We start from the raw sequence: 14,723 nt of genomic DNA, 5'->3' as shown, positions 1-14,723 counted from the left end.
AAAGACTGACAGGGGGGAGGCAGGACCACATGACAGGTAACACTTATAGGCCTTATATAGGATTTATAGGATTATATAGGCCTTTTGAAGGAATCAAAATATGAATTTTTATTATTTTGATTTTATTATTGGGATTATGTTTTTTTATTCTGTTTTTATAATATTTTTATGTTTGGAATGTCTTGAGAATTTATAACACTACATACATGCTCAATATTTTAATTACATATATTGAAATATATTTTACTACATGCTTGGAATATTTCTTAATTTATAGAATACATTTATATTTGACATTTGTATAAAATATTATATTTCTATGATAAAAACAAATTTTTGATGAGATGAGTATGTCTCCAATCTCCTAGTCTCCTAGACCGTTCTAAAATGTCCTGTACAGTACTGTACATTTATCAGCTCAAACGCCCCCCCCCCCACACCACCACCACCAAATATGCAGATCTCCCAAACTACACACACACACACACACACCATACATAGTTTTCATATTTATTCTGATGTATTATGAGCATCACAGAACTTCTCTGCGTTCCTGTATTTGAAGAGAGAGAACTAGCACACACTACAGAACTCAACCTTCCTCCTCCTCCTCTTCCTCAGCACCTTGTTGTCGCCCCCCGGCGCCCCCTCGCTCTGCCGCGAGCTGTGCTGGACGTTGTTGATCACTTCGTGCAACGTGAACACGCAGAAGGAGATCTCCTCGTAGGCCGTCCTGGTGCCGTTCTCAAACAGACACGCGAAGGCAGCGGTGGGTGGAGCCCCAGCCGTTTGGACCTCCACGTAGGCCAGGTCTGAGTAGGCGCTCGGGCCCTCATAGATCACCCAAGGCTTCGTCCAGCTGTCTGGGTCACGGGGTCGGGCAGAGAGGTGGATGCCGAGACTGCGCCGATCGCCCGGCCAGGTCGGGTGTCCGTACACCACCCAGGTCGGCGTTAGGGTATCAGCTTTGGCCGCATCCCACCTGAGGTGGGGGGCGGGGTTTTGGGGGAGGGGCAAAGGGGACGGGAAGCCGACCATGCTACCATGGCAGCCACGCCCGGTCTCCGCGAGCATCGGCACCAGCTGGCCGCCCCGGAAGGTGCCTCCGCGGTCGAAGCTCAGGGCCTGCACGCGGTAGCCGAGGGTACTGCGGGCGTTGCAGTACAACACGCCGGTGCCCTGCTCCTCCTCCACCCACACCACCTGGCACTCCACGCACTCGGGGCCTGGTACGGGCCGGCCGAGACGCCACGCCCGCCCGTGCGTGTCGCTGTGGAAGCAGAAGGAGTGGGGCGTGGTTTTGCACAGCTTGCCAAAGCAGTTCCTGCAGTCGATGTGATAAGAGTAGGCGGGGACAAGCAGGCGGCCGGACTTCAGCTGTATTCCATGACCCGGCCCGAGAGCAAAGGTAGCCCACTCTGTCAAAACCAGTAAATATAAGGTGTATTATTGATAATACAAAGTGCAATAAGATAATCAGTTTAAAATAACTAGCATTCAGAGCCTCACCTCTGATGGTGTCTCCGATGACCTGCTGCGTGAGATCGGTGACAGAACTCCAGGTCTCGCCGCTGTCGCTGCTGGACACACAGCACAGCCTGGTGACGTTCTTACCTGTGACCAGCTGGTAGGACTCGGTGGTGTGACCGAGGACAGCGATGAAGAAGAGGAAGAGTGTGCCCGTGAAGTCATCGTAGACGGGACACGGGTTCATCGAGCGATGTCCTGGGAGACGGGCTGTGTTCAGCACACGCATGTCCTCCCACTAGGACGAGGAGGACAGGAGGAGAGGAAGAGAGGAGAAGAGGAAGAGAGGAGGGATGTGATGAGCTAAAGAGCAACTTTCACTTCCATTTAATCAGGCTAATGAAATTTAAATATTTAATTATCAGAGACTCTGACAGCCAAACCTGATGACTGATCCAGATTAGGGAAAACTGAGGCCTGCGTAAGACATGTTAAAATGCTGGATGTTGCAAAACTTCCTCCAACTTAACGGTGACAAATCTGCAAATCTGAGGTTCTCCTTCTGGGCCCACAGGCAGAAAATACCAGATTTAATGCTAAATCTACCCCATTACACCCGACTCAGTAGCCAAAAATATCACACTCAATTCTGTCATTCTCAACTCCAAACTATAATTTGATAAATACATAGATAGTACTGGGATTGTACTAGGATAGCATTTCTACATCTCTGTAATATTATCAAGCTAAGAAATGCATGATGCAGAACACACCTTTGTTAGCTCCAGATTAAACTACTGTAACTCATTACTGTCAGGATGCTCAAATAGGAATCTAAATAAACTTCAAGTACTTCAAAATACTACTGCCAGAGTTTTAACTAGAACTAGAAAATATAATCATATCCATCCAGTCCAATCAGCCCTGCATTGGCTCCCAGTTACATTTTGTATTGATTTAAAAATTCTTCTACTGCTTCTACGGCTTGCTCCTGATTACCTCCAAGAACGTATGTCCTATTATGAACCCCCACGTCCACTAAGATCACAGGGTGCTGGCCTCGTGTTAGTTCCAACAATTAATGAGGTGACCCCTGTACCCCTTAGATAAAGGTACAGATCCAGGGGTTCATAGGCGAAGGGTTTTATGGTGCATTGGAGCGCTGGTGCTGTCATTTGTTGACAGTGCAGTGGATGGAAGCTAATGTCTCAGAATGCTCCCAAGTCTATGTTACCTTCTGGGTCTGCCTTTTTAGCTAGGCTGTAATAATTTAATGCCGTAGTTGCTGCCACACTCCAGAAATGTTTTAATTTCCTCTGTCCCGCATATAATCTAATACAGAGCTAATTGTACCTCTTTCTGTTTTAAAATGGCTGCCCTCCTACCTAAGAAATACTGAGACGATGAGAGATGAGTCTTTGCCGATATCCACCCTGGGCCAGCCACCTCCTACCTAACCAGCTGTAGATGAAGGATAAACCCACTACCCTGGACCCTCTCACCACCCCGAATTCTCCCCTACTATTACTGACCATCAAGAAGTCTAGGACTCTAGGCATAAGAATTACATACATAGAATTACAACACCTATATAAATACACACAAAAATTTGAATTATTTATCATTCCCATCACTTCTTTGTCTAAGTATCTCTCGAATTTATGTTGCCATGGTGACTGGTGTCAGCCAGAGGAGGATGGGTTCCCCCCTGAGTCTTGGGTCCTCTCAAGGTTTCTTCTTCATGCTCTTAGGGAGTTTTTCCTTGCCACTGTCGCCCTTGGCTTGCTCACTGGGGGCTTGGACTCAGACACTTGTAAAGCTGCTTTGTGACAACAACTGTTGTAAAAAGCGCTATATAAATACATTTTGATTTGATTTGATTTGACTACTGCCAAAAGACAAGGAGTCCTGCAAAGACTCAGAATCTTGCAAATAGTTGGACTCAAAAAAGAAAAACAATTATTTAGACTAAGAGGATTTGTTTTTGTGCTATACGCTATAGCTGAACCTATAGGGTTCTGGTCCTTTTTCAGTTAGTTATATGTACTTGGGTAACTGGGTGAAAAACAGACAGAAAGCACTTACCAGATTACAATTTACTACCAGATTACAATTTACAATTGAGCGCAAAGTTGTGCGGCAACCTATTAAGAACAACTAGAGAGTAGGGACATTGAATGACAGCAGAGACATTTCCAGAGGTGGACATTCTCGGTCCACACAATAAAAGTCCTGTCCAGAATTAAGCTGAAGATTCCTGAGATGTTCTAATGACTGCAAGCCAGCAGGAAGAATTAGTTCAACTCTGAGATGCAAATAAATATTCAGCCATGATTTCAACAACTACTTAGAGACTTAGCTTGACAGTGTCTACTTTCTGAACCTGGAGCGTCCATCTGGGATTATTAACGAAACGCTGTAAGAGGGAGTGAAGTGTCTGTACACACCTCCACATAATTCCTGTAGAAGATACCCTTGCGCAGGACGAGCAGGTGTGCGTCTGCATCTGCGGGACTCAGTCTCTCCTCACAGAAGGCCAGGAAGACGGACCTCCGTGGCAGGAAGTCCAGAGCGGGAATCCGATATGTCAGTCCGCCGGACTTCTTCCGGAACAGGACGGAGCGGGCAGGGAAATGCGTCTGCATGGTCCGGCGATGGGCGTCGTGGGTAAACGGCTCAAGCAGATCCAGATATCGCACCAGCTGACATGTGCCGCTCAGCACATCATACTGGGATGTAACGAAACACAAAATAAACAGGGATTCTCTGCCCCCCTGCAGCGTGTTGTGTCTAGAACAGTCAGTGAGGCCATCACTATGCAAAGGGAGAGTGAACACTAGAGAGAGAAAGACCTCATCCCACAGTCAGCATTCTTTTCTTTCTTTCATAAAGCCACCACAAAGAAACCAAAAACCAGTCATGGTCCTGTGGTAGGGAACTGGTCTTGTGACTGGAGGGTCGTGGGTTCGATTCCCAGGCCTGGGGCCATGACTGAGGTGCCCTTGAGCAAGGCACCTAACCCCAACTGCTCCCTGGGCACCAGGCTGGGGCTGCCCACCGCTCTGGGCACGTGTAATCCACAGCCCCCTAGTAATCACTAGTGTGTGTGTGTGTGTGTGTGTGTGTGTGTGTGTGTGTGCGCGTGTGTGCGTGCGTGTGTGCATGTTCTAACTCCATAGATGTGTAAAAAGTGGAGGACAAATTTCGATTGCAGTGAAAAATCACAATTGACAAAATATGGCACATTTACAAGAGTACTGAGTTTTTCAGCAGGGTGTTCTACTTCTTTCTATGTGCAGTTTTATTAGACCTGTCATAGGCACTGTGGTTCACATATGCAGGAAAGGGACGTGAAAGGGTGTGTGAGAGAGAGAGGCGAGAGAGTGAGAAATAGAGATGGTGAGAGAGAGAGAGAGAGAGAGAGAGAGAGAGGGGTGTGTGCATATCTTTACACTTAGATGCTAAACCCTTAAATACAAATATCTTTACAGTTTGATGCCTATTGTATATAGCCCAGTGCTAACTGCATATACCAGTAAATTTCAGCAATGAAATGATGGTTAAATAATATTATAATAGTGGTTTATATACTGTAATGGATAATGGATAATGGTTTAAAATTTCAGGGTTTGTCATATCATTATTAAAAACTAAAACGAGTTGGAATGTGCAGTATTATTAAATGACTGTGTTGTTGGTTAATACTTTTGTGGTTGTAAGATATATATTTACGCTAACAAATGTTTATTGGTCTTCCCAAGGGGGAAGGCAAGAAATTGCAATTTTAACATCATTGTGAATTCTACACATTAAATCTACGCATCATTGTGAATTCTACACATTAAATCTACACATCATTGTGAATTCTACACATTAACTCTACGCATCATTGTGAATTCCAAACGTTACGCACCATTTTGAATTTGCACTCAAACTGTCAACATCCCCATGTGTTAAATGTATAGATCAGTTAAGAAATATAGAATAGTCAATACCAAAAGCTGTTTACTCGAACATACCATTTACTACATTTAGCTGTTTATTACTGTTTCAAAAATGATGAAGCATTGTATTTACAGAAGAGCAACAGAAGTAAAAACAGACAACTTACTGTTAGCTGACAGTGTAACAGGATGGTAGTCAAACAAGCACTTGAGGGTGAGATGCATGTGTGTGTGTGTGTGTGTGTGTGTGTGTGTGTGTGTGTGTGTGTGTGTGTGTGTGTGTGAGGGTGCCTGTTAACAGGGAAGCGGGTAACAGCCTTCTCCTGGTGAGCACAGGGGTCCTGACAGAAGCTCAAACAGATCCACATTTCACTTCTTAAAAGCAGAAGAGCATAAACACTCCTAAAGTAACCACGCTGTCACTGTAATGATGTTAAACACTCCTAATGTAACCAGACTGTCACTCTTCTGATGTTAAACACTCCTAATGTAACAACACTGTCACTGTACTGATGTTAAACACTCCTAATATAATCACACGGTCACTGTACTGCTGTCAATGTTGGGCCTGGACAAATATGTAGTAGTGACCAGTGTGTGACACCATATCCTGTGAATTTTGTGACACCACATCCCGTGTGTGTGTGTGTGTGTGTGTGTGTGTGTGTGTGTGTGTGTGTGTGTGTGTGTGTGTGTGTGTGTGTGTGTGTGTGTGTGTGTGTGTGTGTGTACGTGCGCCCTGGTTTCCCCAAATGAACATATGGTCAGTCACCCTACGTTAGCCCGATGCATGTCACACATGTGAACGGGGGTTGGAGGGTGAAGGGTCATTGCACCAGTACCAACATTTTGTTTGTGTTTTCTTCTATTCGGAATTTTTTTTACAATTGTTAATAGTTTACACGCCAGGTAAACAGGTAAGTCTAAGTTATAGGCTCATTCCTTGTGTTTTATTCTGGGGTTTTATTATTCGTTCTTTTCCCCTTTAGGTACAATATTGGTAAACTGTTATTATTTTTCATGGTGTGTAAACATAAACGTAATTTTTTATACATCATTATGACTATTTTGCGTTTTATTGGGTTAATAAAGCTACCCGCCACTATATTTACGTCATCAACCTGCGACTTTTATGTGCGGATATTTCGGGGACGTCGCTGGATTCACACGTGTGTCACCTGCGACCAAATGTCCGTAGTTATATTTGAGTGACTTTTAATCACATGCGTTGTTGCATAGGACGTATACAAAACGACTCTGGTACCTCTGTGTCAGGTAAATTTATACTCCGAATTATTGTAAAGTTGATGTCATGTAGATTCAGGCTTGCTAGTTGGCTAATAACAGAATTTAGTAAGATAGCTGCCAAGTACGACGATTCAGTGAGTCGTTGGTTGCAATTTGGGTTGATTGTTATCTAGTCTTTCCTGTAGTTGTTTATTTGTGCTAATGTATGTAACTGAATTGTTGTAAATATATTCTATGTTGATATCTAACGTAGCTAACTATAGTTTCATAAAAAAGTTATGTACATTTAATAATGAACTAATGCTAATGAACCATATTAATGTATATTAATGTATAACCACGTCTAGAATTACAGTTTTATGGTATGGAGATGAATTTTCTCAGATGCAGCTCGTGTTCTGACTCTCCTATAAACATGAGGGGTCGTCTGTGGTTGTACCACGTGGACACTTCTAACCTCATCATTTCCTTCTGTATTCCCAGGAGAGCCGAGATATCCAGCATGGCACAGAGGTGGGAGGGCGGACACTCCGCTCCCGTGCTGTGCGTGGCCTCCTCCGGGGGAGCAGACGGCCTGCTCGCGTCTGGAGCCGAAGGGGGCGAGGTGACGGTGTGGAGCCCGGACGGGGCGCCACTTGCCCGGCTTCACGTCGCCGCTGGAGAGGATGTCACTTGCGCAGCCTTCTCCCCGATGGCCCCTGGGCTCCTGTACGTGTCTCACGGGGAGACGGTCAGCGTGCTGGACCCCCGCTGCCTGAAGGGGGCGCTGGAAGAGCTGCGAGGTGTGGGTGAGGACGAGATCAATTCGGTGACGGTGAACGAGTTGGGTACCTTGCTCGCCACGGCCAACGACTCCGGAGCTGTGAAGGTGGTCGACCTGCAGGCGGGGAAAGTGAGCCGGACGCTGCGCAAACACACCAACATCTGCTCCTCCGTAGCGTTCCGGCCGCAGAGACCACAGAGCCTAGTGTCTGCAGGACTTGACATGCAGGTGAGATGTATGCGGTGACACAGGTCTAAATCCTGAGGGCACACTTGGAGTGTCTTCTAACCCGGTGTGTTGGAGCACAGAGAGAACACAGATGGCGTCTGTTGACTAAGCTCCCATTCCCAGATTATCCCAGACTGTAGATTCCAGATTATGGATGTTGGGAAGAGACAAAAAACTTCTCTCACTATTAATAAGCAGAGCACATATCTGTTCAATATAGCTACGTTGCCCTCTAGTGGCCAAGTTTTTTTTTAACCATAATGTAACCTTCAAGCAGTAAGACATGTTCTTTAAAATTTGAGAAAATTCCACTATAATCACTTTAAAACTTCACGTGTTTTGACTGTGTTGTTGTTTTGTATCTTTTGGTGATATTTTTTTGTGAATATTTAGATGTGAGATTACACTTGACGATATCTTGACTTTACATTTGCGTATAATACTGTGCCTCACTGTTCCTGCAGGTAATGCTGTGGAACTTGCAGAAGGCCCGGCCCGTGTGGACCCGCAGTCTGCAGGAGGCGGCGGAGGAGGCCGGGGACGTCCAGCAGAGGCCGGGCCAGTTCTTCAACCCCCCGCTGGCCCACTGCGTCAGCGTGGCGTCCTGCGGCAACGTGCTCGCGTGTGCCGCTGAAGACGGCCGCGTGCACCTCGCGCGGGTGGGCGCCGGATCCCGGCACGAGCAGCAGGGGGCGATAAAGGCCCACAGCCAGGGTGCCTCACAGGCACATTTCCTCAGCTTCCTGCCCCACCCTTACTGGCTGGCCACGGGAGGTAACGATGGCGTCGTGGCCCTGTGGGATCTGGGAGAGGAGCCCCTAGTGGCCACGGAGGGGAAGTGCAGGGGCGGGACCACGGCCCCGCGCAGGAAACACAAAGGCAGGTCTGGATCCAAGCGCCAGGCCCCCGGAAACACCAAGGCTGAAGAGAAGATGGGCGAGGAGCAGCTCCCAGACGTGGCCACACAGGCCGATCCAGGGGAGAGGCACCCTGACCATGGGCCCAGACTAAAGTTCAGCCACGGTGACAAGGTGAACTGGGTTTGTCCAGCTCAGGTCAAGGGTCAGCCTAGTCTGCTCGTGGCAGACCAGAGTCCCATCTTGACCGTCTACTCTCTGGCAGGACTGTAGTATAAATCATAATCCAGCCGTAATCCTGGAGACCTGCGGTACCCTTTTGACTTGTGTTTGTGTTTTCTCTTCTGGGGAAACTGAGGGGTACTATTTATCTGTGCCTGTAAAGGACTAAAGGACTGAACTGGCCTTAGTAGACCTGATTCTGTTTAATATTTTCGGGGGGTGTGTGTGTGCAGAAGCTGGGTGTGTCTAGATGTTTTTTTAATATATATATAGTGTGTGTGTGTGTGTGTGTGTGTGTGTGTGTGTGTGTGTGTGTGTGTGTGTGTGTGTGTTGCATCTCCCAGCATGCAAAATAAATACTCAAGTTTTCTGAACTGAGTGCAGATTTGTGTGCGTTCACAGATGTATAAGTTTCATTTCAAGTTTGAGGGGGACACTGCTCAACCCCCAACCTAACACACCACAGAAGTGAGCAGGAATTAACAGGGAGGAGCACATCCACCCACCCCTGCCCCAAACACCTCTGTGCGTGCGTGTGTGTGTGTGTGTGTGCGTGCGCACATGTATGTGAGCATGTTTTCTTTAGTTGAGACTAATAGGAAACACTGAAGTGGGTAAAGGGTGAACCCGGCATGAGCAAACCGAGTGCAGTTTGGAGAAAGAAGCCTGCGGTTCTGGGAGATGCTTCTGCAGCCGGAGACGAGTCCCTCCAACAGCCCCGTGCGGAGGTGGCCGCTAACAGTCATCAGATCCTCCACTGCCACTTCCTGTCCCTTAAACATCTCCCAGTCGGCCAGCAATCTTTACACGAGCCAGCGTCCTGTGTCATGCTGTCCTGAGGACATTGAGGCAGGGAGCAGGACACAGTCCTGATGTGAACCCCACCAAGAACCGGCGGCTAAGCTACGGCTAAGAAACTCGCTAACGGGTAACTGGCGTTTGTCTGTGGGCTCACACGATCGGAGGTGTTCAGACGTCCTGAGCGCACACTGCTTTTTGAACGCCATATGCATCCGATTTCCTTACATTTTTTTTATGTTAGTGACTCGGTTTGTTCCACAGTATAAATGTTTCTGTAGGTTATTTTGAATAACGGGACTAGAATAGCAGATCTAAACCTCGTATTCCTTCGAATTTAGGGCAGTTAAGGTCACCAAGTGTCAATAAATTGTTCTTGTGTATATAAAGGGTTGTGTGGACCTCACTGGACTCTTCCTCAGTTTTTATTGGGGCACTGTGTTTGCACAACAGATTAAAGGTCCTGTTGCTGTGGAAACCTTGTGTGCATTGTAAACCACAGTATGTTGTAGTTACAAGTCCTGGAATCTTTGATATTTATATACATATATAGACAAGTTTGATTGCACAGTAAATTCCTGAAAATACACATCAAGTGATGTAATAATTTTTTTTAATATTGTTTGTTCTCTTTTGACATTCCCTGTGCTGAACTGACTTTTGCTTCTATTTATTGACACGGAGGGTGTTGGAGACATTTTAGCCCTCTCGTGAGTCTAAAGCGCTTCCGGACCCGTACGGTCTTGTCTGGTCAGAGCGGAGGACAGACAGCTGTGTGTCTTCACTGACCGCTGGAACGGAGGTGTGCAGATGTGACATGGACAAAAAAGTTATTTGTGTAACAAACGTTACTGATCGCAAAAAAAATACTGTATTTATTTACATGGCACAACATTGGCCAGCACTCATGCTCAATGTTGCAATACAGGCAGGCTTTATCAATCTGGGACGCCAAGCAGACGTGACACGGGCCCCGGACCAGGCCGAGAGGGGGCCGTACCATGACTAGTTCCAACAGTTACACAAAAAAATAAATAAAGCTGTATGACATGGTGAACTAGAACATATGAACAGGGGAGGAGTCAACTGGAAGCAAAATAAACCGTCAGTATAACAAAAGAAACAATACTGACGACAGGAGTATAGAAAGAACTAGAGTCCAAATAGAAGAGTCAGAGGGTGTGGTCAAATGGGGCGTGGCACCGACGATCAGAATCAGAGGCCCCTCCCCTCACAGCCTGGCCAGAACCTTCTCCAGAGACTCGATGTCGGCTTCGCCGTCCTCTCCCTTGCTGCCGCGGGCGGTGCACTCCACGAACTCCACCCGCAAGGGCGTCTGGGAGAAGTCGAAGTCCTTATCCTTCTTCCCCAGGTGCACGGCCACCCCCATCGACCCGTCCTGAGAGCTGAGCGCCGCCGACCGGGTCACCCTCAGAGTGTTCCTGAGAGTGAGAGTGAGGGAGTGATACGTGAGTGGCCTCCTTTTTGCCTCATAAATTTCATAAGGCATCTTATGAATCTTAGGGGGAGGGGGGGGGGGGCACTTACAGTTCCTTCTCCAACTGCTGCTGTATCAGCTTGGCAGACTTGGCCATGGTAACATCTACAGGACAGAGAGGTTGCATCAGTAAAAGTGTAAATCTGGACATACGTATGGCCGGTCAATAAAAACAAAGCCGCCAATCAGTTTGAGTTAGAAACGTGACAAGAGGACACGGTGTCTCGAACGTGGGGACGGAGACAGGGGGCTGGACCTTGCTTGTTGCACGTTATCACCAGCAGGGGGCTGTTCGTGAGCACCACGCTGTCCGTCAGGATTGAGTAGAGGAACTCGGCCACGTCCTTCACTTCTTTTTGGAAGATTGCGCTGTCCACCACAAACAGGATGGCTCTAAACTCAAGAACGTTAACGGTTAGCCAAACGTGCGTGAGCTAAACCAAAACACATACTGAATAAGAACCGGTGACCGTACCATACGGACAGGACAAAAATCACAGATTCACATGTGCACAACCAATCAGAACTACTTTAAATCCACAGTGAAACTGCATGGAAACTTTCACAGATAACCTTTAAACAACACAAACATCGCTTCCTCTGTTAGCAGATAGTGCACGTGTCCGGATTACCTGGCAGACGCCTTGAACTTCTCCACAAACTGCGGCCTTAGACTTTCATGACCAGGAACATCAACAAGCGTCCAGCTCGTACCCTACACATAAGAAATCGTGGACAAGCATGACGATGAAATGATCATAGGCACACATGTGGTTAAAAGACGGTGTGATACAACATTTATAGTGTCTTACCCTCTCGTTTTTGCTCTTGTATGATGCACTGCTCACTGTGATGGACGACTGAGTCCTCGTGAATCTCCCTGTGAGGAGCTGAAAAGACCAGAGCAGGAGAAATAAAACTCAACATCAGTCCTACGGTTGTATAACCACCTAACGCAGGCAATTCAACTGCAAATGTCTCCTGAGAAGTGGATCATCACAGCTCAGAGACTCACCCTGCTGAAGATGAGAGTCTTTCCAGCACCGCACAAGCCCAGAAGGAGCACCGTGTTCCTGCTGGTCTGGGAACCCACGAAAAACCTCAGAAACACTGCAGACAAGAACAGATCACATTAGTGCAGGACCCTCTGGTGCTTTTAACCAGACGGTAGCTATGCTAGCTGGCTAACCATGTCAGCAGCCCTCCTAACCTAATCAGACCGACAAGAGCCGCTAATCTCCAGACCTGTGGACGGCTGGCCAGATTAGATGTCTAATCCAGCTGTCTGGCTCGTAATTTCCCGTCCTCGATCAGCCTGGCGATGACTGTCTGGTGCCGAGGATCCAGTGGGAGGCCCAACATTAACGTTAACGTTATGTTTGCATGCTTACCTACTGTGATTAAAACAACCACTACGGCCACAAAGATCCCGATCAGATACGTGGGGTCCTGCTGTAGTATTTCCTTGACCAAAGAGTCCATAAACGGTTCCGACTCCAGCCCTTCCAGATCTAGATTAATTTTCTCGTCCATGGCGGCGCTGGCTGCTGTTGCTCAGGAAGTTCACGATGACACACGTGTACATGTGTGGAGAGCACGCATGCGCAGTAGGCTCCGCCCACGCATGCGCAGTAGGCCCCGCCCTACAGTACCGTTACAGTATATGGGAGACTTTAAAGACGATAACGTTGAAATGATGAAGTAATGGTCTTACATTATTGAAGGCATTAAGGGAGGACTGAATGGATTAGATTAGTTTTCACCCCCTCCTCTCTTCTCTCTCTATCCCTTTCTCCCCTTCTCTCTCTCTCTCTCTCTCTCTCTCTCTCTCTCTCTATTTATAAATGATAAACATGTGTTACAGTTCTCAAGGCACATTATAGGTTCGGAGGTCTTGGGGTTTTGCAGGAATGCTAACCTTTGTTTCGTTAGTTCTTTTGCCAGTGTAGAGTTGTGGTATTTAAACTTTACCCTATTTTCAATAATAAAATATTATATTGTTTATTAAATAGTGTCATATCACGGAACCCCAACACATCTCCCCAATGTCCGTTATGGATCAGCCTCCCTACACTAGTCAGTTGGGTCACTTTATTTCGCCTATAAACTAGTTTCCCATGTTGTAACCTAATACACCATGTAAAACTCCGATAGCGATTTACTAACAGCATAGTTATACTAACATTAATTAACATGGGTATGAATAACGTTAATTTATAAAGATGAAGTGAATGTAGAGTAACAGATTTCATCCCCCCCCCCCCCCCCTCTTTAACCTCGCGCGACCATCTCGCTTCGTCTCGTGCGTCTGGGCGCCCGGGCGCGTCTGAGCGCGCGCCACCCTGGAACGTCGCTTCAAAGTGGGGCGTGAGAACATGAGAAACTCTTTTTTTTTTCGACGTAGACGCATCTCCCGTGTCGTCCGAGAGCGTTTTCCGCCTGCCCCGCTCGTCTCCGTCTCAACGCTTCGATTGCATTAAGCTTTAGAAAGACGTTTTTGCAGCTTTTCCTACAGATCACGGATGGATTCCTTCACACTGTCTGCAAGCTGTTAGTGCGCGCGACGAGTACGGGACCACGTTGTGCCGTTAATTTTGGGACAATGAGTCGGCGCGCGTTATGGGGTGTGCTGTGCATCTTCGTGTGTTCCGCTGGACTTTCGGTCGGAACCGGCTTTATCTACCAGTTTCCTGGACTAACACTGCAACACATGAACTCAGAACAAAGCATTGGACCTCCTGCTGCTGGCGTTAACCCGCAACGCAGGTAGAGTATGCGCTCGAACAGTCTTGTTTGCGTGTTTATAATAATACATATGGTAATAAATATGATATGTACATGATAATAAACAATGGGAAATTGTAGTTTTATTGTTGACACATCCCTTCTGTGATAGTTCGGAGTCGTCAGAGGGGCATTTGAATGTTGAGTTGACCTGTCGAGTTGAAACCGTTCAAAATTAATAAAGTAAAATAAATAATAAAGTAAAAGATAAAAATGAACCCTGCGGGGTTTCTTTGACTTTGACTGGAGTCATCCGTCCTCCGAGCGCGTGCGATGGTGCCCTCCTGCGAGGTCTTGTGTTTTTCTTCAGAAACTGGTGTCAGTACACGACATCAAAGACGGTGACGTGCCAGGTGCACAACGGAACCGAGACGACGGTACAGAGAGTGTTTCAGGGCTGCCGGTGGCCGGGCCCTTGCGCAAAACTCATCAGGTAGGTGACGTACAAACTAAAGGCGTTGAGTGCCGTTTTCCCAAAGTCACATGGAACTCAACTCGGATCCAAAAAACCTTTTAAGGCTGTACATATATTGTTTTTAATGAAAAGTGAATCGCATCTCGATCGTTTTGAGGTTTTGGTCATTAAACATAGTGTGTTTGTTATCAAAATGAAAAGCACAAGATCTTGGCAGCTCCAGTGTGTTGGATGAGATGAGAGCTTAATAGGAAAATTTATTTGGAGTTAATTCTTGTGATTGTGTATATTAGATCAAAATGTGAAACTAATAACCTCCCTCAGGTTCATGACACAGCTGAAACATCTTCTGCCCGTATGATGCTGAATCCTGTTCTGTAGTTACAGGACTCTGGTCAGGCCTTCCTACAAGGTGGCGTATCGCCAGGTGACAGTACTAGAGTGGAGGTGTTGTCCTGGGTTCCTCGGGAGTGACTGCAGTGAAGGTGGGTCAACTGGA

General features: G+C 46.8%; 4 protein-coding genes and 1 long non-coding RNA gene across 8 annotated transcripts in view; 2 read left to right on the top strand and 3 right to left on the bottom strand.

Annotated features, from left to right (window-relative positions):
* Window positions 1–496: 496 nt before the first annotated feature.
* neu4 (sialidase 4) lies at window positions 497–6,051 on the bottom strand. Of its 2 annotated transcripts, XM_076982010.1 has the most exons (4): window positions 5,579–6,051; window positions 3,915–4,196; window positions 1,510–1,765; window positions 497–1,418 (listed from the first exon to the last, which is right to left on the bottom strand). In XM_076982010.1, exons 1-4 carry the CDS (start codon window positions 5,777–5,779, stop codon window positions 574–576), a joined length of 1,584 nt encoding a protein of 527 aa, XP_076838125.1. In that variant the 5' UTR covers window positions 5,780–6,051; the 3' UTR covers window positions 497–573. The 2 variants fall into 2 exon arrangements, with proteins under 2 accessions (XP_076838125.1, XP_076838126.1); XM_076982011.1 differs by lacking the exon at window positions 5,579–6,051 and having other exon boundaries at window positions 3,915–4,742.
* A 506-nt stretch (window positions 6,052–6,557) lies between these two features.
* wdr53 (WD repeat domain 53) lies at window positions 6,558–8,912 on the top strand. Its single transcript, XM_076981621.1, has 3 exons — window positions 6,558–6,686; window positions 7,143–7,650; window positions 8,115–8,912. The coding sequence occupies exons 2-3, from the start codon at window positions 7,162–7,164 to the stop codon at window positions 8,778–8,780; spliced, it is 1,155 nt and encodes a 384-aa protein (XP_076837736.1). The 5' UTR covers window positions 6,558–6,686; window positions 7,143–7,161; the 3' UTR covers window positions 8,781–8,912.
* A 1,463-nt stretch (window positions 8,913–10,375) lies between these two features.
* Window positions 10,376–12,609, bottom strand: srprb (SRP receptor subunit beta). Its single transcript, XM_076981622.1, has 7 exons — window positions 12,417–12,609; window positions 12,041–12,135; window positions 11,838–11,915; window positions 11,658–11,740; window positions 11,282–11,418; window positions 11,076–11,130; window positions 10,376–10,969 (listed from the first exon to the last, which is right to left on the bottom strand). The coding sequence occupies exons 1-7, from the start codon at window positions 12,556–12,558 to the stop codon at window positions 10,759–10,761; spliced, it is 801 nt and encodes a 266-aa protein (XP_076837737.1). The 5' UTR covers window positions 12,559–12,609; the 3' UTR covers window positions 10,376–10,758.
* Window positions 12,610–13,334: 725 nt separating this feature from the next.
* The window catches only part of LOC143482851 (collagen alpha-1(XXVI) chain-like), a 27,130-nt gene continuing 25,741 nt past the window's right edge, over window positions 13,335–14,723 (top strand). The window contains exons 1-3 of one of the 3 annotated variants that reach the window (XR_013122305.1): window positions 13,335–13,791; window positions 14,120–14,242; window positions 14,606–14,709. Coding sequence is in view for 2 of the 3 variants with exons in the window: in XM_076981415.1 (XP_076837530.1) it covers window positions 13,628–13,791; window positions 14,120–14,242; window positions 14,606–14,709 (391 nt within the window). In the remaining variant the exon portion in view is untranslated. The remainder of the gene's footprint in view (window positions 13,792–14,119; window positions 14,243–14,605; window positions 14,710–14,723) is intronic. The other 2 variants (XM_076981415.1, XM_076981416.1) reach the window with 2 other exon arrangements.
* The window catches only part of LOC143482853 (uncharacterized), a 2,698-nt gene continuing 1,407 nt past the window's right edge, over window positions 13,433–14,723 (bottom strand). Inside the window, exon 3 of the long non-coding RNA XR_013122306.1 lies at window positions 13,433–14,723. This exon is cut by the window's right edge and continues 78 nt beyond it. This is a non-coding gene — a long non-coding RNA (uncharacterized LOC143482853).

Source organism: Brachyhypopomus gauderio, chromosome 19 (genome assembly GCF_052324685.1).
Source record: "Brachyhypopomus gauderio isolate BG-103 chromosome 19, BGAUD_0.2, whole genome shotgun sequence".
Classification (NCBI taxonomy): Eukaryota; Metazoa; Chordata; class Actinopteri; order Gymnotiformes; family Hypopomidae; genus Brachyhypopomus; species Brachyhypopomus gauderio.
Note: the sequence above shows the minus strand (reverse complement) of the source record. Positions and strands in the feature narration are given on the sequence as shown.

Bases quoted from the DNA above. Each gene is read 5' to 3' on its own strand.
- neu4 (XM_076982010.1), bottom strand. From the start codon at position 5,779: ATGTGGATCTGTTTGAGCTTCTGTCAGGACCCCTGTGCTCACCAGGAG. The intron at 1,766-3,914 runs GTGTGTACAGAC...TCCTCGTCCTAG, and splicing joins TCTACAGGAATTATGTGGAG to TGGGAGGACATGCGTGTGCT. The intron at 1,419-1,509 runs GTGAGGCTCTGA...TGGTTTTGACAG, and splicing joins CATCGGAGACACCATCAGAG to AGTGGGCTACCTTTGCTCTC.
- wdr53 (XM_076981621.1), top strand. From the start codon at position 7,162: ATGGCACAGAGGTGGGAGGGCGGACACTCCGCTCCCGTGCTGTGCGTG. The intron at 7,651-8,114 runs GTGAGATGTATG...CTGTTCCTGCAG, and splicing joins CTGCAGGACTTGACATGCAG to GTAATGCTGTGGAACTTGCA.
- srprb (XM_076981622.1), bottom strand. From the start codon at position 12,558: ATGGACGAGAAAATTAATCTAGATCTGGAAGGGCTGGAGTCGGAACCG. The intron at 11,916-12,040 runs GTGAGTCTCTGA...TGGTCTTTTCAG, and splicing joins AGACTCTCATCTTCAGCAGG to CTCCTCACAGGGAGATTCAC. The intron at 11,419-11,657 runs GTAATCCGGACA...TCTTGAGTTTAG, and splicing joins AAGTTCAAGGCGTCTGCCAG to AGCCATCCTGTTTGTGGTGG.